The 25,599-nt window shown below is 40.2% G+C and overlaps 2 protein-coding genes across 2 annotated transcripts; one reads left to right on the top strand and one right to left on the bottom strand.

Moving 5' to 3' along the window:
* The first annotated feature begins 400 nt into the window (after positions 1-400).
* On the top strand, positions 401-7,354 carry LOC104433396. The gene is made up of 4 exons (XM_010046126.3): positions 401-613; positions 3,253-4,322; positions 5,292-5,465; positions 6,713-7,354. The coding sequence occupies exons 2-4, from the start codon at positions 4,146-4,148 to the stop codon at positions 7,070-7,072; spliced, it is 711 nt and encodes a 236-aa protein (XP_010044428.2). The 5' UTR covers positions 401-613; positions 3,253-4,145; the 3' UTR covers positions 7,073-7,354.
* Positions 7,355-15,617: 8,263 nt separating this feature from the next.
* Positions 15,618-17,161, bottom strand: LOC104433402 (protein LURP-one-related 8). The gene is made up of 2 exons (XM_010046138.3): positions 16,715-17,161; positions 15,618-16,594 (listed from the first exon to the last, which is right to left on the bottom strand). Exons 1-2 carry the CDS (start codon positions 16,979-16,981, stop codon positions 16,160-16,162), a joined length of 702 nt encoding a protein of 233 aa, XP_010044440.2. The 5' UTR covers positions 16,982-17,161; the 3' UTR covers positions 15,618-16,159.
* Positions 17,162-25,599: the final 8,438 nt, after the last annotated feature.

Genomic DNA, 25,599 nt, shown 5'->3' with positions numbered 1-25,599 from the left:
AGGAATTAGTCACAAAAAAAAAAAAAAAGAGAAAAGAAAAAAAGAAAAAAGAAACAACAAAACAACCAAAAAAAAAAGAAAGAACGCCTAGAGGTCGGGTCGGGCCGGATCTGGCATTGGCCCGGCTCGCCGCCCGCCTTTCTTTCCCCTGCGCGGCCCAGGCCCGTTTCCCTTTTGGCCCGGCCCACGCCAGCCTTCGTCCTCCTCCAGCCTGTCTCGCACGAACCTGCAGCAAAAGAGAAAGGAAGACAGTAAAAAAAAAAAAAAAAGAGGGGAAACCCAAAAAAGGAAAAAAAAAAAAAAACGGAGGGAGAACACCAGAGCAGAGGGAGAGAGCTGGAGCGAGAGAAGTGCTGGAGAGAGAGAGAGCTCTTCAGCGACAGAGGTTCTTGAGAGAGGGAAGAGAGCCAAAGAGTGGCTCAACCGTGCACGGGATCCCACTCCTCGACGCCCTTCTTCTGGAGACAGAGAGAACCAGCAGGAGGAGCGAGGCGGAACAGCGAGCACCGAGAGAGCAAACTGAGAGAGCTGGAGCTTGAGGAGTGATCCACCATCTTCGGTGGCCCGTCCATCAGCCACCATCCGTCGCAGCATCCCCACCGAACCAAACCATGTAGGTCTTCTCTGCTCATGTATGCTCCATTTTTGCAGGGCGCCGGACCGGAACTCGCGGTTGACCAGTTCACGCGAGCTTCGGTCCCGTGGAGCCTCCATTGGATGTTTTTGTGCGTGCTGCCATGCTCACGTAGAAGCCTAAGCTCGAGTTGAGTGTCGATCGAGGCAAAACCTTCTCGTTTCATTAGTGCATACCATCTGTTCGACAAAATGCCTTAAAGAAAACCGAAGAATAGCCTGCGTTTTAACGCAAGACCGACTCATTTTTGCCCCCATGCTTGCTGAACCCTTGTTGCTTCGCCTGTATTCATTGTGTTTTCGCGTGGTTTTTGCGAAATATTTGCGTGTATTCGACTCGACGAAGTCTTTCGTCACGCCGGAGAATGAGTTAGTGGTCATCGGAATATGTGGCCAGCGGTAGCCAACGTCGGTCGAGGGGGATGACCAGTGGACGGTGTTGGTCCGGCGGTCAAAGCCGGTTAATCCGGCCGGCGTTGTGCGTGGTGCAGAATGAGGAAGCTTCGGGCAGAGCGGGGACATCGTGAAGAAGACTAGGGAAGAAGACGACCTAAAAAAAAAAAAAGGTTAAAAGAAAAACAAGAAAAAATAAATAAAAATGGGTAGTGAAAAGAAATGACAAAAAACAAAAAAAATAGAAAGGTGGAAAAGACGTGAGAGGGAGACGTGAGAGTGAAGGCGGCGTGCATGAGAAGATAGTGCATGGGAAAAAGACAAAACAGAGAATAAGCAAAAAAAAAAAAAAACAGAAAAATTATTTAAAATTTAAAAAAAAATTAAAAATTAATTAAAAATCTTATTTTCTTTTTCAATCCGATAGGATCGAATCTGGGTTTAGGTCGGGTCAATGGTGGGATCGGATTTACTCGTCCGAACCCATTTTCTCGAATATAATAATTTAAAATATTTAAAATTTCAAAAAATAAAATTTTTCATAAAAACTTTAAAAATTTCGAAAAATAATAAAAATTCAAAAGAATTTCCGAAAATTCAAAAACTCAGAAAACATTAAAAAATCGATTTTTTATTAATTTTTTTAAATTGAAAAATTAGAAAATTAAAAAAAATGTTAGAAAATTCAGAATTTCATTTGAAAAATTTTAAAAACAAACTATCCGAGCTCTTTTCTTAAAAAATGGAAGTTTTTAATTCTAAAGTGTGCCAAAAATTGAGTAAGCCCTTAAGGCTCTACTTTAGAGTTTCAATTGTCAAAAAATTCACAAAAACTCTTGTTTGCATGCTTTTGCTGTTTTGATCCCTTTAGTCTAGTTAGGATTAGTATTTATCTTTTCTTTGATGTAAAATCTTTGCTCTCCCATGCAATTTATTTAAATGTTTTCCTTGTCTACTAATTGCTACTTTAATGATTGTGCACTCACATGGTATAAAATCAATCCAAACTATTTGACAAAAATCTTTTATTTTAAAATGAACAAAATTATGTACTAAAAGGGCACTAATTGGTCAATTAGTATAATCAAGTCTCCGACCCTACATTATCTGGTTGCGTAGGAAGCATGGCATGCTCCCGTGCCTCACTTGATTTTTAACCGAGTCCAATAGGTTAGTGGCAACTCATTTTTACGAAATTCTTAAAAATATCTTAATGTCACGCGAGATATGGGCTTGGGAGAGCCTGCGCCTAATCATGAGTCTTAGACCCGTCCTTTAGGCAATACTCCTAAACCTGTTGAGATAGGTCACGACTGCATCCTCGTTGATAGAATTCTAACAAAAGATAAATGTTCCTACATAGGTATAAGTTTGGGATTTCTTGTGTCGTAAAAAAAAATTATGATAAATATGTTGGGTTTTTTTAATGGCTTTGGCTTTTTAATATATAATATGAATATGATAACTAGAAATCCTAAAATTTATCACAAAAGTGTAATTAAATTTTAAAACTTACAAAAAGTATAATTTAGTTTTTAAACTCATAAAATTGCTATAATTGAATCCTTTCATTTAACTCCGTCCATTTAGACTAACGTAAAATGTTGACGTGATTTTTTTAAGTATTTTCTCTCTCCTACGTGGCAATGACGTGGCTAAAACATAGAACATTAAATTAAAACAACGTCGTTTTGGATTTAATTCTAATGTTTTAGCCATAAGCTTAATTTAATAAAATACAAAATATTTTTAAAAAATACAAGAAAGAGCAAAGGCAAGGCCCTTCGCCCTTATTGCCGACCACCCTATCGCCGGAAAGTATTGGTGGGGGTCGCCGAGGCCTTAGCCAAGGCCAGTGACCCTCGCCAAGGGCCACCACATCTGGGCGAGGTCACTAGGCCCAAGCTTGCCGTCGGTAATGGTCATCAGGCCTTTCGGGCAATGGGGGCAATAGCAAGGGCTTATCGCTCTAGCCTATAACTTAATTTTTGTTTTTGAAATACTTTTTTATTTTATTATTATTTTAGTTAAACAAATTAGAATTTAAGTCATGGTATTGCTCATGCAGGATAAATTTTTTTTTTTTGAAAAAGTCAGGTCAATATTTTCCATCGGTCTAAATCAATTGAGTTAGTAGAATCACTCAATTATATCAATTTAGGACTCCATAGCAACTTTTTTTTTTTTAATTTTAAAATTTAATTATAATCTTGTGATAAATTTTAGGATTCAAGAAGAAGGAATAAACAGGGACCATTTCACAGGAACCATGGCGACGGGTGGCGCATGTCCAGGTTCCCTCACTCCGCGTCGTAGACGACGTCGAACCTCGACCATCGCAGGTGACGATGCCGGCGAAGAGGTCGAGCAGCCGCGGCGAGAGCACGATCGCATCAGCCTCCTGCCCGACGCCGTCATCCACCACATCCTCTCCTTCCTGCCCACCGCCGACGTCTTCCACACCCGCGGCCTGTCGTCCCGGTGGCGCGCCCTCCACGACGCCGTCCCGACCCTCGCTTTCTCCCTCCCCTCCGGCGGCGCCGCCGCCGGGCGGCGGGGGGCGGCGGCGGCCGTGGAGCCGTTCTGCGCCTTCGTCGACGCGGTCCTCCGCCTCCGCTCCTGGACCCACCTCGCAAGGTTCCACCTTGATCTCCCTACTTCACTCCCGAGCTCGAGCCCAAGCTCGAGTCTTGGCTCTGGACCGCCACCGCTTGCCGCGTCAAGGACCTCCGCGTGGAGCTCCCGCGCGCCGGGAATCTCTGCTCCGTGCCGCGCCTCGTCCGCGACTGCACTTCGCTGGTGGAGCTCCGGCTGTGCGGCGGCCGGATGGGGCTCGAGCCGTCGAGGGGCGGCGCCCCCAATTGGGCCTCTCTCAGGGTTCTGTCGATGGCGCACTTGCGGTTGACGGATGACGAGATGGGGGCAGTCTTCGCGGGCAGTCCCGCTCTCGAGTCCCTCGAGCTGCGGTGCTGCGGCGGCGCGGCCCGGATCGAGGTTTGGTCTAGGAGGATGAGAGAATTGGTGATTGATGGGTGGGAACACTGGTCCCCCGGAGACCCCCCGCTGGAGGTTTCGGCTCCTCATTTGCAGACGCTGCGCCTGCGGGTAGCTTCCCCAGGATGGACCTGACGGTGGCCGAGGCCGACTCCGTGGCCGAGGCTGAGTTGAATTTCTCCATGAGCATCGGTGTCGGCGATCAGTTTGATAACTACAAATGGCCACGCAACTTGGCAAGGGGTATTCTTCAGAAGCTGTGCAATGCTACTGAATTTGTAGTTGGGTGTTGGTTCCTTCAGGTGGGGATTTAGTACTGCTCATGTTTTGCCTTTGAATTTATACTTCGTCTAGGTGGTCGATTCGACTTCTGGATGTGCCTCGAGTATTATGCTTTTGAGAAGTGGAGATGACTGATGAATTGTTAAATGGTTAGCTTTGATAGAAAACTCATGTCTCGACATGTTGAAGCACATGCTTAGGTAGCTCTCGAGCCCTGGTTTGTCATGTTCCTGGATTATTAGAATCTGTTTCCTTAAGAACACGAGTTGGAGAAGTTTCGTACTATGTAATGTTGTTGCCATATTTTCGGGACTCAGCGAACAATGGGATCTTATGCAAATTTACTAGCTTTTTTCTATCGTGTGAATTTACTACCCTTTTATTCAGTGGTTGATGACTGTCAACTAAGGGCAGATGCTTACACTCCGGCAAAGCAAGCAAGGCGGTTCTTAGTCTGAATCTTTTTATTCTTTTCCTCCCTTCAGAATCATGTATGTTCACAAGCAAATTGTCAAGTTGGCTCGGATCTTTACATGTATGTTCAGAAGCAAATTGTTGATTTGGCTCGGATCTTTACCCAAATGTTCACAAGCAAATTGTTGATTTGGCTCTGAAACTGACCCATTTCAGTTCTGTGTTTTCCCTTTCCTGAACATTGAAAAACCAACTGATAAATGTTCTGAACCAAAAGTGGTTTGGTTTATCAGGCCAATGGCTTTTTGACACCCCTGTCAATTGCTTCGTAGCCCTGAATGGTGACATAAGTTGCAGTAATTTCTGCGTGACAGTAGGTCCTAGTTTCATGAAGCAGAGGCAATACATTCACTTTATGGCTTTGTAATGTTGGCTTTGTTTGTAGTGCGAACCCTGGTTTGTTCTTGAAAATTAGATCCTGTATGAGGATTATGGTTTCTGTAGATTTCGTATAAACTAAATGAGAAAATTTCTAACGGTTCTTCCTCTTTTTTGTTTTTGGGTTGGATGTGCAGGTTCTGTCGCTTTTGGAGAACGGAGATTTGCCTCCTCTGCTTCCCAATTGCAAATCTCTTATTCTAAACACTCGTTGTCAATCATTGGAATGTCACGGTATATTGAACATGATAGAAAGTTCACCACAGGTGGAGAAATTGGTCATCAAGATGATTCAACCATTCTGGAAGCGGGTAAATTCCTGTCAAAACTAGCTCTGTTTGAGTAAATATAGTAGTATCTGTACCAGTATGCTTGAAGAATTAACAGAAACCAAGCATCATACGGAGGAGGAACTGATCTGGTCCCCTTCATCGAGTATTTAAATGTCTTTACTGCTGCCTTTCTTTTCTTCTGATGCTCTTGACTTACAAGAAGCACATTTTATTTTTTTTATGAATGTGGAAATAGGGTTAGTTTGTTTTCATTGTTGTGGAAATTGCCAGAAATCTTTAGATGCAATCTAGAATGGAGCTTTGTGATGATGTAGCCCAAGTACAAAACTCTACTCTAATAGATTAATAAGTTATGCTAATGGTTGTTGAAATATTTTTCGAGGGTTATTATTAAGTGGGATAATTATTTTCGTTTATACTAATTAATGTAAATGGGAGTGTGCCTCAATGAATGTTAAGGTATGTGAGAGGGTTATGGGGCCTTGTGTTGATATGGCTCAACCATAAAGCTCTGTTCTACCCATTTTTCTTTAGTGTAATTGGCAGCTTTCGAAGGTATGGAGAGAAGATTTACTCATAAGCTTACCTTCCCAACCCTCTTTCCTTGTTTGGGACAAGCACCCGACTCCCATGAAACTGACCGAGTTTTGTGTTACCGCCAACCATTTGGTAGTAGGGTCAAAACTCAACCCATTTCTTGAGCAAGGCCTCTTTCTTCGACCAAGGGAGCTGTGCAATTTCCTGAACCTCCTTATTATCTTGACCTGCTGGTTTTCCTTCAATCAATTGTTCTAGCTCAGAGCCCCCTTCACCTCCTATATCTTCTTTTTAGAGCCTATGTTTAGCCAAATTTTTTTGGCCTAACCCAGTTGGATTAGTAGGTGATCTGCTTCTTGGTGGCAGTCATGGCTGGAAATCCTCGCATGCTGGGAACACCTTTAAGATGTTGAAGAGAAAATCAGAGCATGGATCAAGTAAGGTGATTGCTTTGGAAATAGCTTAAATGCTCCAATGTGAGACCTACATAACTCCATCCATCAAATTAATAGTTGTTTCAAGAGGTTGATCGTCTCTAGCAGGCAGGTTCATTGTCAGATGTTGCCAGAGAAGCATTTCCATTGGCACAAAGTGCAGAGCGTCGCATGTGTAATTGAATCCAAATGCATCTTTAAGACTGATACCAATAGCGAGAGTGATGTTGTTGGGACTTCTTCACTATGTTGTAGACTGATCACATTCCCTTGTTCTCGGTCTCTCCTCTGCAGCTTGAGTTCGATAGGGACTGCAAGGCATTGGCCATCAGTACGCACAGTACGCACAGATACTCGGGACCCTTAAAGAGGAAGAATAAACTCAAATGCTTGGATCAACACTTGAGGCGGGTCGACATCGTTCGGTTTGATCCTAGGGATCGCCGCTCGAGCAGCTTTCTTGGCCTGGTGGAGTTTATCCTTGAAGAGGCGCGCGTCTTGGATAAGATGCTCATCAACACTTGTAAGGTCAAGGCTGATGGATCGAATTCTGTGGAGACTCCCAATGCTCGCAAATTGCTCGAAGTTTCCCAGTCAATTCTACGCCATCGAAGGGCTTCCGAGAACGCTCGAGTGATACTTTATTTTGACTAGGAAGGAAGGTATTATTTTACGTATATATTCTCTCATTGTTTTCTTTTGGCAAATAGAGAAAGGAGGACTTGGGCTTGTGAATACGACTTTTACGAACCGCATATAATCAGGTTTTCAGTAATTAGAGTTGTGCCTCGCGTCGTTCCGATGCTCACCCTTTTTAACTGTCTTAACGAGAACTAGCCTATACTCATGGGGTGCCGATGAGACGAACCTATTTTTTCCTATGACTTATGTAGCTTTGAAAAGTTACTAGTTGAGCACGAGTCTGATGATCGAATCCGCGATTATTGTCGAGCTTTCCAAGTCGTGTTTGAAGTTTCTACATTTGTGATTCAAAGGCTTGTGTAATAACACACTGCATTAACATAGCAACATATGTGGAGGCTCTTGATCCTCACTAGGATGGTGGTTTTTTTGGCCTTTCGATGTGTATCCGTGCAATGTGAATGGTAATTCTCGGATTTTGTTCAGCTCTGACCTGCAGTTTGTTGTCCCTTTTCAGATAAGTAATTTGTGTTCAACTCATGCGAAATTCAACGACTGTTACCGAAGATAATTGAAGGATGTAGTCATTAATTCATTTTACCCCAATTGCCGAGCGACGGGGATGCAGTTGCTAAGGGAAAATTGTCCAAAATGTTTTAAACTTATTGCATTTTTGTTAATTCAATTTTAAACTTTTCAATATTAAAAAAAAAATGTGATCTTAAATCTTTTTACGTTTTATTGATTGAATCCATTCGATCAATTTTGGCTGGAATTCGCCGATAGAAATACGACCGTCCCACATGATATGATTGGTGTTAATGTAGATAATTCTTAATAATACTTTAATAATTTTTATTGTTATTTCTTTTCTTTTTCTTTTTTGTTCTTTTTTTTTTTCTGTTTTCCTTCAAAAGTTTTGTTTTAGTGAAGGCCGCAACTAAGGGTGAGCATGGTTCTAAAGAGTTGGAACTTGAGAACCGAATTGAGGGGCATGTTTCGAGTTCTAAGATATGTAGGTTAGGTTCCGGGTTCTAAAAATTGAGAAGTTTGTTTCAAATGGTATGTTCCAAGTTCTAGGTTGGTGGAACTTGGAACCTGTAACCTAAAATCTAGTACAAGTTTTTGTATTTTTCTTGATTTACATCTTTGCGCGATCTTGCGATATTCTACGGTATTTATGATGAGTGTATAAATTGGAATCACTAGTCCGAGTTTTCATTTTATGATTGAGATTTTTATTTTATTAATATTTCATATTTTTTTGTGTCTAAATATAAATTATAATTAGTGAATTATATGATAATTCATTATAATCGTTTATTTAATAATACATGTGGAACTTGGCAAAGTCTAGAATTGACTCTAAACTTGCGATGGACAGATTCCAAGTTCTAGGATATGCTTCTAAGTTCTAAAAAATGAGAGTAGATTTTAGGTTTCTGGAATCGGTATGAAATCTAGAATCGCTCACCCTTAACCGTAACACCCTCGCCAACCACGGGTGAGGGTCACACGGCCCTCACACAGCCTTGCCCAAATGTGGAAAATCAAGAGCAAAACTGGGAACTTGGAGAGGATAAGGAAAGGGGATTTGGCCGGAATGAGGAACCCGGCAAAGGAAAGGTGGTGACGATAAATTCGTCGGAAATTTCCCCGGTCTCGCTCAAGCTCGCGGCCGGTGGGTCGCTTGGCGCTTGCATTGGGTTTCTCAGGGGGACGGACGTGCAAGAATGAATGAAGGGCGACTCCGGCGAGGAGCCTTCCGAGCACCAGCAACGAACGCCGACTCTCAACTCATACTGCTTCGTCTGAATCTTCGAGCCTTGATTGCTCAAGTCCCTTCACCTCTTACATTCAAGAAAGGGGCAAGTAGGTTTCGTCAATGGGCTGCATGAGGGCCGCTCTTCCTTCACCTATAATTTTCTGATCGCCAATTCCAGCGGTTCTAGCCCATCGATTCTTAAGTTTTCCTGTCAACGCCTGTAGCCGGCGAGGCCATGGTGAGGCTAGCCTTGCCTAGATTTGAACAAGGGCTACGTGATCCTCGCCTATGGCAGCAATGCTCTTGCTAGGGGCCGGCAAGGGCTCAACGACCCTTGCTGGCCACTATTTTTGAAAAAAAAAAATTCAAGAAGGAAAACAAGAAAAAAGTGAAAAAAAAAAGAAAAGATCGAAAAATTATTACAATATCATTAAAAATTACTCATGTTAGCATCAGGTATGCCACATCAGACAATCGGCATTCACATCGGCGAATTCACGTCGGCGAATTCCAATCAAAATTGACCGGTTGTACTCAATTAATAGGATTAGATTAAAAGGGTCAAATTCTACATGATCAAACCTATGGGACTTAAGGAATGATGGAAGGGAATAAAAAAAGAAATCGAAAAAGAAAAGAAATAAAAAAAATAAGTAAATAAAAATGAAGTAGAAGAACCCAGATTTCAAATGAACAAATTCAAACTTAAAAATGATCTTTCTAATTCTTGAAGAATGAGGGGCAAGGAGATTGATAAAAAAAAAAAAAGATCTCTTATTCTTATTACAAGATTGTGATTGGATTCGTAGATGTTTGGTAAAAAGAAGAATCTTCTCCTTTGAGAAATAATCTAAAATGGAAAGTGTTCAATTGGAACATGAAAACGTAATTGAATTGGTCCTAGTTACTATTCGGGACGGAGTGGAAGAAGGGAGGAGATTCTCGAATGAGGAAAAGGACCCAATGACTTCGAAAGAATTGAACGAGGAGTTGTATGAGGTGAAAATCTCATGTACAATTCTGTAGAGTGGTAGTAAGGGTGACTTATCTGTCAAATTTTCCACTATCACCCAAAAAAACCAAACTCTGCCTTATGTAAAGTTGCTAGAGTACGATTAACCTTTGGATTTGAAATCACTGCTTATATACTTGGTATTGGTCATAATTCACAAGAACATTCTATAGTCTTAGTAAGAGGGGGAAGGGTTAAGGATTTACCCGGTGTGAGATATCACATTATTCAAGGAATCTTAGATGCTGTTGGAGTAAAGGATCATTAACAATGGAGTTTTAGTGCGTTGTCGATTCTTATTCAAGACTTGTATCATTTGATGATACCATGTGAATCGCTAGAAACATGTGAAGTGTATAGCTAACCCAATAACGAAAATTTTGTAAGGGTAAAATTGAAAGGTTTATGAATAAATCAGTAAAAGTGTAATAAGTTTAAAACCTTTTGGATAATTTTCCCAGTTGTCAATGCCATCTAGGCTCGTGTCTTGACCTTGCTTCCAAAAGTTGTGACCCGCAATGACTTGGCTGGTGTGATCGACCATGAGAGTCATTAAGTGTTATTGGTACGTAGATACATGTACATGAACATGATCATAATGCTTTGACTTTGCCCTATAATATAGCTAGCGAAAGGTCAAATTTTTTTACTAGCCTTTCTCTAATAATGTACTGGTAAAGTGCAAGTACACACATCCTCCATGTACCTCGAATCCATCTTGGGCATTCTCCATTAAACGTTACGTTTTGAAGCAGGCGTCATCCTATTTGAGAAATCATAAGATATTTTCGTTTGAACAGGCACGTCGTGCTTCCAAACCGCCCAAACCCAAAAGATCATTGAACTAGTTAAAGCCGGCACCGTCCATGGTGAGGCGAGCACCGTGCGCGGATACACTAGTCACGAACCTACCAAACTCATTACCTTTTCCCAATCAAAATATCTTTCTCTTCGTTTCGGGATTGGGCTGCAACGTTGTCAAGCGCGGTCACGCATTCCATTTTTCAAAAACTTAGGGCATCATTATTTTAATCACGTCAATTTGCCCTAGCGTCATCTATGTTTTACAAGAAAACTGTTTTCGGTTCATATCATGTGTACCTCAGCAACGTTTTTATAAAAATCAGGACAGAGATCGCTAATTCAGGTAGCAAAGGTAGGTGCACGCATCTTCCTTACGTCTGACCAAATTCATACCAATTTCCTAGGCATTAAATAGAACTTCGGTTTATAATAAATAAATGCTTCATCAAATTATGGAATACGTTTTCTTGATGCATGTCATGTCGATGGCGAAAGTTTTAGTATTATTCAATCGAATACTTCATTAAACTTTGGGTTATGTAGGTTCTACGCTACCTTTTATTTGAATAAACTTTTATCGTTCTTACGATGGTGTATAAAGGAGATGACTATCCCACTGTGGACGGTTTGCATAGGTGTGTACCTACATATATAAATATATTTTTGCGTATTACTATGTAAGATAATTAAGACAAGCTAAACCGGCATCATAGGGAAAAGTACCAAAACAGTCATAAACCTTTTGTATTGGTATCAATTCAGTCCTAAACTTTTCAATTTGATAAATTTAGTCCTGAACATTTTCATATTGGTACCAATTTAGTCCATCTGGCTAATTTAAGCCGGAAATTGCTGATGTGGTCATCGACGGTCTTATATGGTGCCAAGTGGACAAATTTTAAATTTTTAAAAAAATTTCAGATTTTTTAAATTATTATTTTTTCTTTTTTTCTTTTTTTTTTTTTTTTTCTTTTCTCCTTAGCCCTTTGCCGATGAGGTCGCCGACCACAAGCTGGTTGGGACGAGGGGCCCCGTGTCCTCTCCTGCCACTGGCGAGGGTCGTCGCGCCCTTGCCAGCCACAAGCAAGGGCGTTGGCCCTCGCCCAAATCCATGCGAGGGTCGAAACCCTCACCCATTGGCCGGCAAGGGCCTCTGCGCCCTCGATAGCCACAGGTGAGGGCACGGCGGCCCTTGCTCGTGGCGGGCGAAAAACACGTTAAAACTCTATTTGTTTTATAGAAAATAAATGATTAAATGATCGTGTGAAATAATTAGTTAATAAGTTTTTTTCATTATAGACAGAAAATTACAATAAAAATAGGGAAAATTTCAAAAAAGGACCCGGAGTGCCCTTATTTTCTCAAATAAGGGCCCGAAGTGGACTTTGTTTCAAATAAGGACCTGAAATGGCTTTTGTTGTTTCAAATAAGGGCCTAAAGTGGCTTTGGTTGTTTTAAAATAAGGACCTAACCTCGCTGGTTGCCGACCAACTAAATTTTTCGATCGATCAAGGGTATTTTCGTCATTTGGCATTTTCTCTTTTTTTTTTTCCTTTTTTTTTCTAGTTCTTCTTCTTCCTCTTTGTCGATGGCTGTCGAACATCGGTGATGTCCATAAAGGGCTGGGCGAGGGTCGCCTTCGCCGGCGAAAGCCACCCACGCCAGCCACAGGTGAGGGATGGCGTCGCTTGGGCGTGGTGACCCTCACCCAGGGGCCATCTACGAGGTCGGCCCTTGCCAGCTACTATAAAGGGCCGGCAAGGCCATCCCTCGCTTGTGGCTAACGTGGGTGGCCCTTGCCCAGCCCTCTGTGGGCATCACTGGTGGTCGGCCGACCATGGTGAAGAGGAAGAAGAAGAACCAAAAAAAAAAAAAGAGGAAAGAAAAAAAGGAAGGGAAAAAAGTCAGAAAATGCCAAATGACGAAAATACTTTGATCGCCGAAAAGTCAAGTCCTTATTTGAAACAAACATAACCACTTTAGGTCTTTATTTGAAATAACATTTACTCCAGGTCCTTATTTGAGAAAGTGATGCCATTTCAGGTCTCTATTTGTAAAAATGTCTACTCCGGGCCCTTATTTGAGAAAAATATGACACTTTGGGTCCCATTTTGGAATTTTCCCATAAAAATATTTTAATTTAATTCATTTTTGTAAGTGACATAAGTAATTATTTTTAGAAAATTATTTTATTTTAAAATGATTATAACATGAATCATATCATGGAACTGATCAAATATGAGAATTATAAAATAAGGTATGATGAATTTTTTGTGATTGAGCCACGTCGTCATCACAAAAGTTCGATTCCTACCATTCTTTACATCAATTTGAATAGAATAAAAATAAAAATAAAAAAAAGGAGGAGAAAGACTTAATTAATCCGTTGACACCAACGTTAATTGCACTTTAATTTTGAGTTAGATGTATTCCGACATGGAAGCCAAACTATTGCCCTGAAAATTATTTCACTTTCGATTCCTCTCATAATCTGATCAAAACAAACGAAATTTTCTTCTAGTATACGATATTGCATTATTGCATATTCATCTTTTTATATTGATTTTACCATATATATAAATAACCCAAAAGAATTTTTAAGTGAATTATATTTAAAACCGTGCATGACAGGAGACATCCGAATAATTATAGAGGCAGGAGTTAGGCTAAAAACCATCTTCTCGACACGCATCGTCGAAACGTGCGGTATTCCTAATTAGGGAGGTGCCCTCTCAAACTAGACAATTTCCTCTCGTGCCTAAACAAACTGAATCCCCTTGATTTTATTCCCAAAATAGGTATTAAATAAAATATCGATCTATATAGAAGTAGTAATCACTAATTTTATTCTTTATTTTTACGCCTATTTTGATCCAGTCCCTGTATTTTTTTTCCCCTAATCAAGTCTTTGTAATTTTACAAATTTTTCTGATTGAGCCATTTTTGATGCCAAATGATAGCCGATTCCACCCGACATTAGCCATCTGAGGATGACATAGTGTGACCTAAGTAAAGTTTTTCAATGTGGACATCCGCGTGGGCTTCCCCAATGACTGAGTTTTACCCGCATCATACTATGACATTGTCTCCATTGGCTAAATTTTTCCACACGCATACAGGTGGGCATTTGCATAATTCATCCACGTCACACTTTAGTGTTGTTCGACGGTCATGTTGCCTGAATTTGGTCATATTTGGTGCTAGACTTGATTAGAAAATATGTGAAAGTAGAATGACTTGATTAGACAAATTAAAAATATAAAGACGTGATTAGAAAGAACGTGAAATTGGAGGGATAGAACATAATTTATTCTTGACCTAATATGCCTTGAAAAGGCAAATAATAATCCCCAAATTAATCTTGGTTGTAATGATGTGGCCTAATATCCTAAACAACCTCCAATTTTAGCTTATGTCTTGATTTTACTTTTTATCTCATAAAAAACCTCTAATTTTAGGTCTAGTCCCATCTCTACCATAAACTTTTCTTTTTGTCTCATAAAAAATCCTTAACTTTAGATTCCGTCCCAATTCCACCACAAACTTTTTTTTTGATATAGGGAAAACCCCCAACTTTAGGTTTTGTCCCGATTTTACCAGCCAATCCCAATCTCATCCTAAATTTCTTACAATCTTGCAGAAATCACAAACTTTTACATGAGTCATAAATCTATCCATATTAACTCTTTGTTCAAATTTCTCATTGACAATTGAGAGATAGAAAAATCCCAAGTACGAGCTCTTCAACTACAAGAGATGCAACATTCCTAAGCATGGAAGATTGAAGGGTGCAAAATTACTAAGGGTGATTTTGATAGAGGGTTAATGGAGAGTCGATTTAACACTCGAGTAAAAGTTTGTGATATTTTCTGAGGAAAAAATTAGAATGAACTTGAAACTAGAGCTAAATCTAGCACTTTTTTATGAGAGTTTATGATAGAATTGGTACTGCACCTAAAGTTGAGAGTTTTTTAAAACCTAAAGTTGGTGTTTTTTATGGGACAAAAAGAAAAGTGTAGGGTAGAATTAGGACATAACTTAAAGTTAAAGGTTTTTTATAAAACAAAAGATAAAATTGGGACAAGAGCTTTATGGAGGTTTTTTTTTGGAGTATTAGGCCTAATGCATGTACGGGGATCTCAAAGTGGGATCATTAGCTATAGACGTATTTTTATTACTTGTGGGAAAAAAATATTGGAATAAGACGATCATAATAGATGACCTAACTATTTATTTCTTGTCCTGATCCCTTTGTCATATATATAAAGACAAGTAATATATTCAAAATAAATCAATTATATCTATATTTATATATGCACGTCTATTTCATCATTCTATTTCCTATTTGACGAAACTTGTCCAAACTCCCAAGCAAATCTTTTATTTGAATCGATCCCTTCCTTACCGTGCATGGTAATGAATTCCAAATTGGAACGGAACTTGAATTTTCCGCTCTAATTTAAAGGCAGATCCATCCATAATTTTCTTAATTTTAATACTTCTTTTTCCATAATTGATGGCTTCAAAGAACGTTTCTGTCCACAGATTTGAGTCTAGATTTTAGATGGGCGGTGACCCATTTACTTTAAATAGTTATTCGTTTTTTTTAGTTGTCCTTTCCTTATATTGTTCAACCATAAAGATTTTTTTTTTTGAGCAAAGTTCAACCATAAAGATTACCTAATCATGTTTCCAATAGTTCTCTAACTACCTAAATCGAATTCAATGCGACTTTCACATCTCAAAAATATCTTTCGTTGCTTTAAGGAAGATAACCAAATTGCTTAATTTCAATGTTACACGTTGCTAAGGTATATTAGCAACGTGTCTTAATTTTCCAAAATTCACGTGTAAGATACTTTTGGGTTGATAATTACGCAATTTATATGGTCGATAATATATATTTCAGCATAACCGAAAACCTATGGCATCAATACATAGATGGGAAAAGAAAATGCACTCACAGAGAATTTAGAAACCATAATTTACTTCTACTGCTTTATTATTTTTTTTTTATTTTTTTTTAGAATTTCCGCAGCAAAAGGAAATCACACAAGGGGCGAGAGAGGGAGAGAGAGGGATTTTATCAATACATCACCCCATTTTCCGACCCTGAGAACCGGAAAAAAAAAAGGAAAAAGAGAAAAAAAGAGGTGGAAAATAAAATAAAAAAAGAGAAAATTACACCATGATACAGAATATACATATACATCCCCCACTGGGAGCTTGGTTTTTCATTTAAAAGGAAAAAAACGAAGCTCACAAAAGAAAGAGCAACGAAAAAAAGAAAAAAGGGCTCAGATCAAGAACAAGACAGAAAAAATCATAAAAAAGTGGGGAAATATATATGATTTTCTGTGACTGTCTAAAAAAAGAGAGAGAAAAATGACGGCGATTCTCGATGGTCGGTGTCTTTTCCGAATTCCATATTTGTGACGTCAAAATTTATTTACGTCTCTCGAATTGCGTTTTCCCAAAAACGCAAGTCGTTTCGCGCGGGGTGGGGGGCGTTTCTCGTTCAGCTCGAGAAGCGCCTGGAAGAGCCGAACATCTGGTCGAGCAGGATGACGAGGGCCATGGCCACCGACCTGTCCATCCCCGGCTGCACCACCAGCCGGAACACGTCGCTCCCGACCGCCTCCTTCTGCCGTATCTCCGCCACCACCCGTCGCGTGGCGTCGTACACGGTGCACCGCCGCTGCGCATAGGAGCCCTCGATCTCGTACGCCACGTTCCGGCCGCCGCTCCGCGGGGACCAGGAGGAGGAGGGCGAGGAGGGCGCCGAGGACGGCGACGAGCTCCCGCTCCCGGAGGCCCCGCCGCCGGCCGTCCCGTTGCTCACCTGGGCCAGGCCCTTGTTGTTGAGGAGGTTGGCGTTCTTCCTCGCCGTGAAGCGGGGGTTCGCCGCCGCCTCGCCGTCGAAGACCTGCCAGTTGTCGCTGAGGCTCAACCTCTGGAGATAATCAAAAACAAAAAAAAAAAATAATGCTCGGTCAGTTCCCGATCCAACAAAATCCACATCACAACTCTGGACGATAACGACCGCGAGGAGAGAAAAAAACGGTGGGCTAACCTTGCGGCGGACGGTGAGGAGAGGCTTGCCGGCGGCGTCCATGAGGACGACCTCGCCCTTGTTGCCGGCGAGGTAGTTGTCGACCCGGAAGACGAGGTTGCCCTTGCAGTCGAACACGGTGAAGCCGTTGCAGTTGAGGAGCAACGACTTCTTCCACACCGTCAGGACCTCCTCCTTCCCGTACGACAGGGAGAAGGCCCTCGCCGGGGCGGCGGCCTGGACTGCGGCGGCGGCGGCGGCGGCAGCGTTCGGATGTACCTTTGTCATATCTATAGCTGCAAACTGCGAAGGCCCTGGTTCTCACTCAGCTATCTCTGTAGAGAGAGGGAGGGAGAGAGAGAGAGAAGCTGGAGTTTCTGTTTGTGGATTCGAAGGTGCAAGTTGCAGAGGAACGACCTTGTACCACCTTATTTATATATCTGAAAAAGAGGAAGAGAGAGAGAGAGAGAGAGAGAGAGAAGGGTGTCCGAATGTAAATATGCCTCTCAGCTTTTGGACCAGACAATAAAAGGCGCACTCGTCGCTAGAAGTCTACTCCGTGTGTGAATCGTCCGCCAAACTTTTTATCTTTTTGTCTCGTCAAAGACCCGTGAAAATCCGCGTCTTTCACTCTTATCTCAAATTTACTCATGTATCCAAAGATTCTACTCAAAATTAGATTTGATACCCTAAAAAACTCCCAACTTTAGATATAGTTTCACTTGTTTTTTTTTTTTTTTTTTTTAATGTTTTTATAACCGAGGACTCCACCACGGGCCTTCCGTGCTTGAATGGTTCTTGAGGGCTGAGCTCCTATATCTCGGGAAAGACTAGTACATGATCCCAACACCATGACCCTCCCACTTATAACGCTAGCAATCAGCATGATTCAAACTCTCGATCTCGGTGATGACCTCGGCGATGAGAGAGGGACTCTAATACCAGCGCGGCTACCCACGGTTGGGAGATATAGTTTCACTTCTACTCTAAACTTTCGGAGAAAATCGCTAAATTTTACTTGAGTTTCGAATCTGTTCTTGTTAACCCTTTGTCCAAAATTTTCTCATTGATAATAAAGAGATCGAAAACTCTTGAATGAGAAATGTTCAAGCATCTCGAGCTGAGTGTCTTGAGTGCAATGTCTCTGAGCGCAAGAGATGGCGGACTCTTGAGCACAAAAGATGAAAGACTCTTGAGCATGAGAGATTGAAAACCGAGCACAAAATCGAAGATCCTATATTGAGATGAAAATAATGCTCTCTTAAGAGTAAGAACAATTGAAGAAAACAATCCCTAATTGGTCTAGTTTTTACCCAAATTTCATATTCACAGTTGGGATGACGTGGAAATTCATCTCCAAAAGGCGTATTTATTGGATATGAAATTTGGGGAAAAATTAGAGCAATGCCATAGAAATGCCATATTGAATCACTAAGGACAATTTTGGACAAAGGATTAACAGGGCAGATATAGGACACAAGTAAAAATTAGAGGGTTTTTATGGAACAAAAAAAAATTACGGTAAATTTGAGACTAGACTTGAAATTGAAGATTTTTTTGTAAGACAAAAGAAAAAGTTTAAAGTAACCACCCGCGGTGGTGGCTCAGCTGGGTAGGCGCTAGACTTCCATCGAGGAGGTTTAGTGTTCGAAGCTCCTGCAACGCAAGTTGCAGGAAGGCTAGCTTTGAGACTCTTGGCGACAGCTAGCTTTGAGACTCTTGGCGACTTACCCAGTGGACACGTGTGTGCTAGCATGTGTCGCCCCCAGTGGTTTACCTCCGGCTGCCGGCCGTACGAAGTTCCCTGGGTCACAAAAAAAAAAGTTTAAAGTAAAATTTGGAGTGAACTTAAAGTTAGAGGTTTTCTTAGTATTAGACCTTCAAAATTATTGTTATCAGAACTAGTTAAAAATTTATTACTAGAACCTGCGTTTTTATCAACGCCCTCACTTTATAAGGAACAGTAGCAAAGTACAGATGTTAATAATATTAGAGATCAATGGTGATTTTTGGACGTGAAGACATATATGAGATTATAGTAAAGGTTGAGGTTTTTTTTAATGAAAAAGAAGAAGTTTGTGGCAAAGCTAGGACCAAACTTAAAGTTGATGTTTTTTTTAGAGAATTAGCCCTTGAGCAAACTATATTATATAATTTACCACCCTACAAAATTACGACCCACGAAGCCAATCACAACATCAATTGAAACTATGCATGGCAACAGAGCACTCTCCCTCGTGTGACGTCGAAGAGACAGAGAGAGAAAGAGATGGGTGGTGGGTGGCGGAGCTCGAAAGGAATAATTTAGAAGCAGTTTATGTCGACGATAAGTTATTTATCTACATATATACATATACAATATTAATTTAATGTAAAAAATGGAATAGAACAAAAAAAAACCCGATCTATCTTTACTTCCAAAGGTGGAATTGAATAATGACAATGAGAACAAAAAAAATAGGCCTTTATAAATCTTGTGGCTGAGGGCCAATCCGCGGTGGGGGAGAGGGCGACGGCCGTCACCCCAAGCTCTCAGACACTTCTGTGCTACTTACTATTTTTTTCTTATTTTCTTAATAATTTATTCTTCTGCTAATTTATTTATTATAATTTTGAGGATAAAATCAATCTGCTATTGGCCTCCGTGCCACCCGTTCATTGATGCTGGGGCCATTTTCAAGAACGCAGACCCTTTTGACCATTTCTTTGTTTTTTTTTTCTTTTGTATATTATAATATTGGGTTGATAATGTTGATTAGTAGAGCATGAGATGGAAAGTTAAAAATAGTTTTTGGTTGGTTAAACAAGGAAGTGAGCCAAAAAGATTGTTTTTGGTCCTGCATAATTTTGTTGTCACTCTCATTTGGTGCCATGGCACCTAAAGTTTCAAAGCTACCACCCTCTTGGTTTACCACTCACTTTCCTTAACAAGCAGAGATATTATTAACCAATAACCATCATAGTCCACCTAGGGTTAATTATTGTTTAACCCTATAGATTAATAGATAAACAAAGTTGACTTTGCTGAAGGACAATTAACGAAGGCGGCTCAAGCATTGAGTAACGATCGGGTGAAAATCCGATTCATTGGAAAGTGACACTATTGATTGTATGGGTAAGGATATTTTATGGCCTCCAATCCCACCTAGAAAATCATCTAATATTTCCCCTATTGCATGGACGAGGAGTTTCTAACAACTCATACGACGCTCATTGAACAAACTCACCTAGAAATCAATTTGAAGAAATCGGGCATGCACATACCGCGTTGGTTGAATTTAACGTTCTTTACTGCCAAAAGAGCTGTGAACTTTAGTTTTGATTTTCCATTACTTTTTTTCTTTTCTTTTTTTTTGTCGGTCGGAGATTTTCCTCTGCTTTGGAATCCCGTGAAATGCGACTTAGTTGTACACTAAATTGCGAGATTATCCTTATATCCGTCATTCAATTACAATATTTCACCTAACATTCCCATTTTTTTCGTGTACGTAAGTAATCTTGAAAACAGATAAATTTTCCTGATCTCCAATCAATTCTATGGTGTTGCATCCTTTGATTCAACAGGAAATTAGAGCGTGTTGATGTTTCTTGTCAATCAAAAGTGAAAGCCGCCTAAGTTGAACCCTTTTCAGTGCAATCCCAAGCTTAAAAAAGACTCCCCTGGGAAAGCTCATCTCTCGACATCATATCACTTTACGATAAAGTTAATCGTGAAAAACGCAAAAATTGGGTGATAATCAATACTCAAAACAAAATCATGTTATTTCGTTCCATAATTAATGCGAAATTAAACCCAACACGGGATGGCTTAAATAAGTCATTGGTCGATATAAAAACAAATCACACCCAAAATACCTAGGACTCGCACAAAAAAATGGGTTAAATTCACAAGCTACCCCAACAAAACCAACTAAAATAAACCTTAATCTTAAATATTTACAGTGCAATGCACTGCACCTTAGATTTTTCTGCCTACAATCATGTGGGCAAAATTTCTCAAACCCCTCGCCGTCCAATCAAAAAAGAACTTCGGCTCCGTGCGCGACGAAAGCGACCCAACATCTTGTTCTCCTGTCGCATTCCTTCTCCCGCAATTCACTCCCCCCAACCTTTGCACCTACTTTTCACAGCACCACGCCATTAAAACCAGCAATCTTGCCTTCCCCCTCTCCCCCAAAAAAAAAATCAACAAATTGATAAAAATCTATTTCAGGTTTCGTGGCCTATCAAGATTTAGATAAGTCCCCCTTACCAGAAAAAAAAAAAAAAGATTTCGATAAGTCCCACGGACATTTGCGACAAAGATGTCATCATTGCAAGGCGGTGTTGGGGCGGTAATTAATAAGATAAGTAGGTAGGACCATGTGCTATCGTTGTGGCCTATCAAAAAGCTTTTTATATTTGATTATATATATAGTATATATGAGATATTTTTTTTAATTAGTTTGGGTCAGAATTGGAAAGGAAAGAGATGTTGGGTAGGGGTGTTCTTGAGTAAAATGAGGTGGGTCATGGCTGCTGATTAGTGATCTTGTGAAGCTTTGAGGGGTCGGTGAGAGTGGGGGCTGGGAAGAGAAAGGAAACGGGAAAAGAGTGCTCTCGGTGTGTCGGCGACGCGTTCTGGATCGTCTCGCCCCATCAAATGGGATCGAGTTGATGATGATGAGAGTGTGCGATTTTGCCTGTTCCTTGCTTCTCGTTTCAAACAAGACATGATTTTCAAGAACGTGGTTTGAGTGTTGAATCCCAAGGGGAGGGGGGTGGGGGTGGGGGTGGTGGGGGTGGCCCAGTGGGCATGCTTGCGCGAAAACGACAGGCACATACTCGATTTTAAATTCCTTTTTTAAAATATATTATACATTGTATATTTCATTTGAATTCTTCCTTTTATTTGTTGGAGAATGATTTGTGATTTGTGGGTTTGTGTTGTGTTGTGTAGTGAGGCCAAATTCTGATTCCGATTCGCCATCCGAGCCCTCCTTTTTTGCCCCACCTTCACTTTCTTCCTCGGCCATTTTGCAATTGCGGTGTACAAAGACTTCCTCTAGATTCGATTCGATTCCCCCATTCACTGCTCCCAAACAGCAATGACAACACGCCTCGTTTGGCTCCACCCTTTGTGTGTACTATCTCCCTTTTCTAATCTCACCCTTTTCCTCCTCCTTTCTCCTCCTCCATCTCCATCACCACCACCATCATCTTATGCAAGTTACATTCTCAAAAACCAATTTGCATTCCTTTTCCATCCCTTCTCCTATCCTTTTCTTTCCCTCACCAAACCTGTGGCCAAACTTAGGGCGAAAGGCTTGTGTCATGCCCCCCCTTAATTAGAAAACGAGGTGTCATTTTGGGTCGGCCATACGTGTTATTCTCGGCTTGCGTCATAAAGGCAGAGGGAACCCGAAAAGGAATTTGCAAAGGCGAAAACTTTAGAGCACACCCTTATGGTCAATCAATTTGCTCCAATCAGAAAGAAAAGCCTCCAAGCAGTTCTTTTCTAAAGCAAGGGACTTGTTAACTAGAAGCACGCAAAAGCACAGGCCCGATACGGCAATATGCGAAACTTTAAAGGCCACTGGTTCCCATTAATCGAGATTTAACTAAAGGAACACGGAGAAAGGTGCCAAAGTGCGGATGCCTGCATAATTAATTTATATGCGGTTCACAAGAAGCTGCTAAAGTCGTCATTTGTTCGAACACTCACCGCAAGTCAGTTGACAGGCAATGAGAGAGAAAAAGGAAACACCAGAGAGAGAATCTGTGAAGGAGAAATTGCACTTGTGTCATCATTGAATAACAAGTAGGCCGTACATTATTTACAAATCGGAATGGAATAATATAGATGACGGAAGGTACTCCCCAAATTGACATTAGGCTGGAGAACAGTGTGCTTATTCCCAAATTCATTACAAAGAGATTCCAACCCAACGAGGCGGACCCCGCGGAAGTCTCGGAAGGCATTTGGTTCCATGCAGCACTCGTCATTCAGGGCCTGCCGAAGCGTGGATTCAGCGTGACAGTCTCATGTTCAATGTGCTTGAAAGTTCAAGCCATGGATACACACTCAGCACGCGGACAGGAAAAAGAGATGCTGAAACATCGCAGCACACAATGCAACGAAGAGTCGAGGTAAGAAGTCAAAACAAGGACCATCTTTTCCTTTTCAAAGGGTTATAACTAGATGGTCCCCAAAGGATCCATGTTCTTCCTTCCGTAGCAGTCATGATAAGAACAAAACACTTGCAATCACCGCAACAGGTGTCGGAAACCATCGCTAGTCCTAGGATAGTAGGTCGGCACCTTCACACGTGAGAGAATATACAGCTCGAAACAGCTAATTGTACCTTAGTTGCGTGATTAACTTGAAAGCTAAGGACAGTCTCCTTTTAGCAAAACCACCCACGTGTCCTAGCTTCGAGGTTTTCAAGCCTGTATGGATTCCGAAGAGGACAAGAAACTTTGCAGTAATGTAACTAAAGTCACACGGGGACACCGATAAAAGTCAAGAATGACGAGGAATCCTGGCTGCCAAAATAGCATCATGAGTATTCGTCAGGGAAAAACTAGCATTATGGATAATTAGAGCACTTGCTAATCCTCCAAGTTGTCCAAATTATCGCGTCAAACTACTCATGTGCAACTCTTGTAGGTCTGGATTTCTCAATGATCTCTAACACAGCAATGATAAATGTACTGGATTGCCAAATATTCTCAAATACAGCCAATCTTCACATTTATGGCACGTTTGACAACTAACCAAATAGTGTTTGATTTTAATTTTATTTTTTTATTCCTAGAAGTAGATTTGGAACATAAATCTGTTTGGTAAATTTTTTGTTCTTGATAATAGATTTGGAATAGAATCGAGAAGAAAAAAAAAATGATTTTTTATTCCCAAGAACAATTCCATTATCAAACCAATTGAATTTTTTTTTCTCTTTTCTTCTTATTTCCTTCTTGTTTTTCTTGTTTTTCTCTTCTTCTTCCATTGCCGACGCCATCCTCTGCCACCGATCGCCAGCGACCAATTGGGTAAGCCTCGACCTTGCCTAGTTGCTGACGAGGTTCGGCCGATGAGGCGCGGCCTCGTTGGGGGTTGGCGACCCTTTGGCGAGGTTGCCAACCCTTGTTTGGCCGGTCACCAATCATCTCAAGGTGAGCAACCAACTGAGGAAGAAGATAAAGAAAGAAAAAAGAAAAGAAAAAAAGCAATAAAAATTATTAAAAAATTAGAAGAAAATGGTTTGGATTAGAAATTTTGAAGATTGTGCCAAATGCAATTCTATCCCAAGAATGAAAATTTTGGACAGTTCCTTTAAATGCTTAAAATTTGTTTTTGGGAACATAATAAAAAAAATCATTTTCAATTAGAAATTGTTCCTGGAATAAAATAGTTACTAAGGGTCCGTTCGTTTCGCGAAAAATTGGTCATTTTCGGAAAATATTTTCCCAAAAGTCATTTTCTAGGAAAATGACAATATTTTCTATGTTCGACTATAACCTGAAATGTTTCAAAAATATTTTCCGGTGTTCGTTAAGGAAAATATTTTCTAAGACTTCAAAACTTAATAATGCATCACTTACCGACTTATAAATCCATAAAATATGAACTTGCTTTTAAATTCGGGCAAACTTGCTTTATATCTTTGTTCCCTCATTATTACCAAATGCTCATCTACTTTAAAAAATATTCGTATGATTTTAAAAAGAAGTAAAGGAGAAAAGAAGCAAAACATGTACAGCATAAATAAGAATCTTTCAATTGAGTGGCATATTATTCCCCTACATCTTTTGTGTTCTAATAAATAAAAGTAAAAAGAAGCAAAGCATGTAGAGCTTTTGCTTGAACAATGTACAACTGTATGGTAGAGTAAATAAAGAAAATGATAAGCAAGAGTGCAGAGCGAGCTTGAGATCGACGAGCTCGAGGTTCGCCTGGCAATGATCAACAACTAGCCAAGAAAGAAGATGGGAAACAAAGAAAAGAATAAGAATAAGAATAAGAAAAATTAAAAAGAAAATGAAAAAGAAAAAGAAAAGAAAAGAAATAGAAAAGAAAAATGAAATTAAAAATAATTCGAATTAAAAAAGAAAAAGAAAATTAACAAAATAATTCGAATAAAAAAAGAAAAGAAGAAGAAGAAATGGGAGAAAGAAGTGATGATTTATAGAGGTGTGAGATACAAGAAATTAAGAGGAAAAATGTTTTTACTTTTCAAAAGTAGAAAACATTTTTCCCTAATTTAGAAAACTTTTTTCATTTCATGGAAAACATTTCTCTTAAGGAATTCATTTTCTATGAAACGAACATCGAAAAATCCGGAAAACGTTTTCTTGGAAATTATTTTCCACGAAACGAACGGAGCCCAAATGCGCCATTAATTTCCCATGAAAACGGTTGCAGGAATCTTATAATCTTGGGCTAGCATTAACCAGATATTAGGCAATTCCAGTGGCAATAATACGTTAGACGAGTGTTGAAGAAGGCGGCTACCTAGTACTTATTCAAATATTGACAATTTGAATTGCCCGGGGAAGAACTCGAGCATTATGAGATCGGAGAGAGAGGCTACGATTTCTAAACATATGGAAGATCAAGATAAATTGGAGGTGACTATACGAAACTTTTCCTCTAGAATAGAACACCATGTGAAGGAGGGACAACAGTCATGCTGAAAATGTTAGGAGAAAAAACTATCATCCTTCGGATAAGCTCTTGATAACATTGCTTTAAACTATTAGGTCCACTTATGCCAAAAAGGCAGAACAAGTAGTTCTGCTACTTTACCACAGAGCAAACATGCCTAACAAAATTGAGAAACAATACGTTCGCATTGAAAAGTTTTGACTTTTGACAGGTGGTAAGAGTTGAAATGGTGTGTCAATGAAAACATGAAGCCACAACA

This window comes from Eucalyptus grandis, chromosome 1 (genome assembly GCF_016545825.1).
Source record: "Eucalyptus grandis isolate ANBG69807.140 chromosome 1, ASM1654582v1, whole genome shotgun sequence".
Lineage (NCBI taxonomy): Eukaryota > Viridiplantae > Streptophyta > Magnoliopsida > Myrtales > Myrtaceae > Eucalyptus > Eucalyptus grandis.
Note: the sequence above shows the minus strand (reverse complement) of the source record. Positions and strands in the feature narration are given on the sequence as shown.

Bases quoted from the DNA above. Each gene is read 5' to 3' on its own strand.
- LOC104433396 (XM_010046126.3), top strand. From the start codon at position 4,146: ATGGACCTGACGGTGGCCGAGGCCGACTCCGTGGCCGAGGCTGAGTTG. The intron at 4,323-5,291 runs GTGGGGATTTAG...TTGGATGTGCAG, and splicing joins TTGGGTGTTGGTTCCTTCAG to GTTCTGTCGCTTTTGGAGAA. The intron at 5,466-6,712 runs GTAAATTCCTGT...TCTCCTCTGCAG, and splicing joins TTCAACCATTCTGGAAGCGG to CTTGAGTTCGATAGGGACTG.
- LOC104433402 (XM_010046138.3), bottom strand. From the start codon at position 16,981: ATGACAAAGGTACATCCGAACGCTGCCGCCGCCGCCGCCGCCGCAGTC. The intron at 16,595-16,714 runs GTTAGCCCACCG...GATTATCTCCAG, and splicing joins TCCTCACCGTCCGCCGCAAG to AGGTTGAGCCTCAGCGACAA.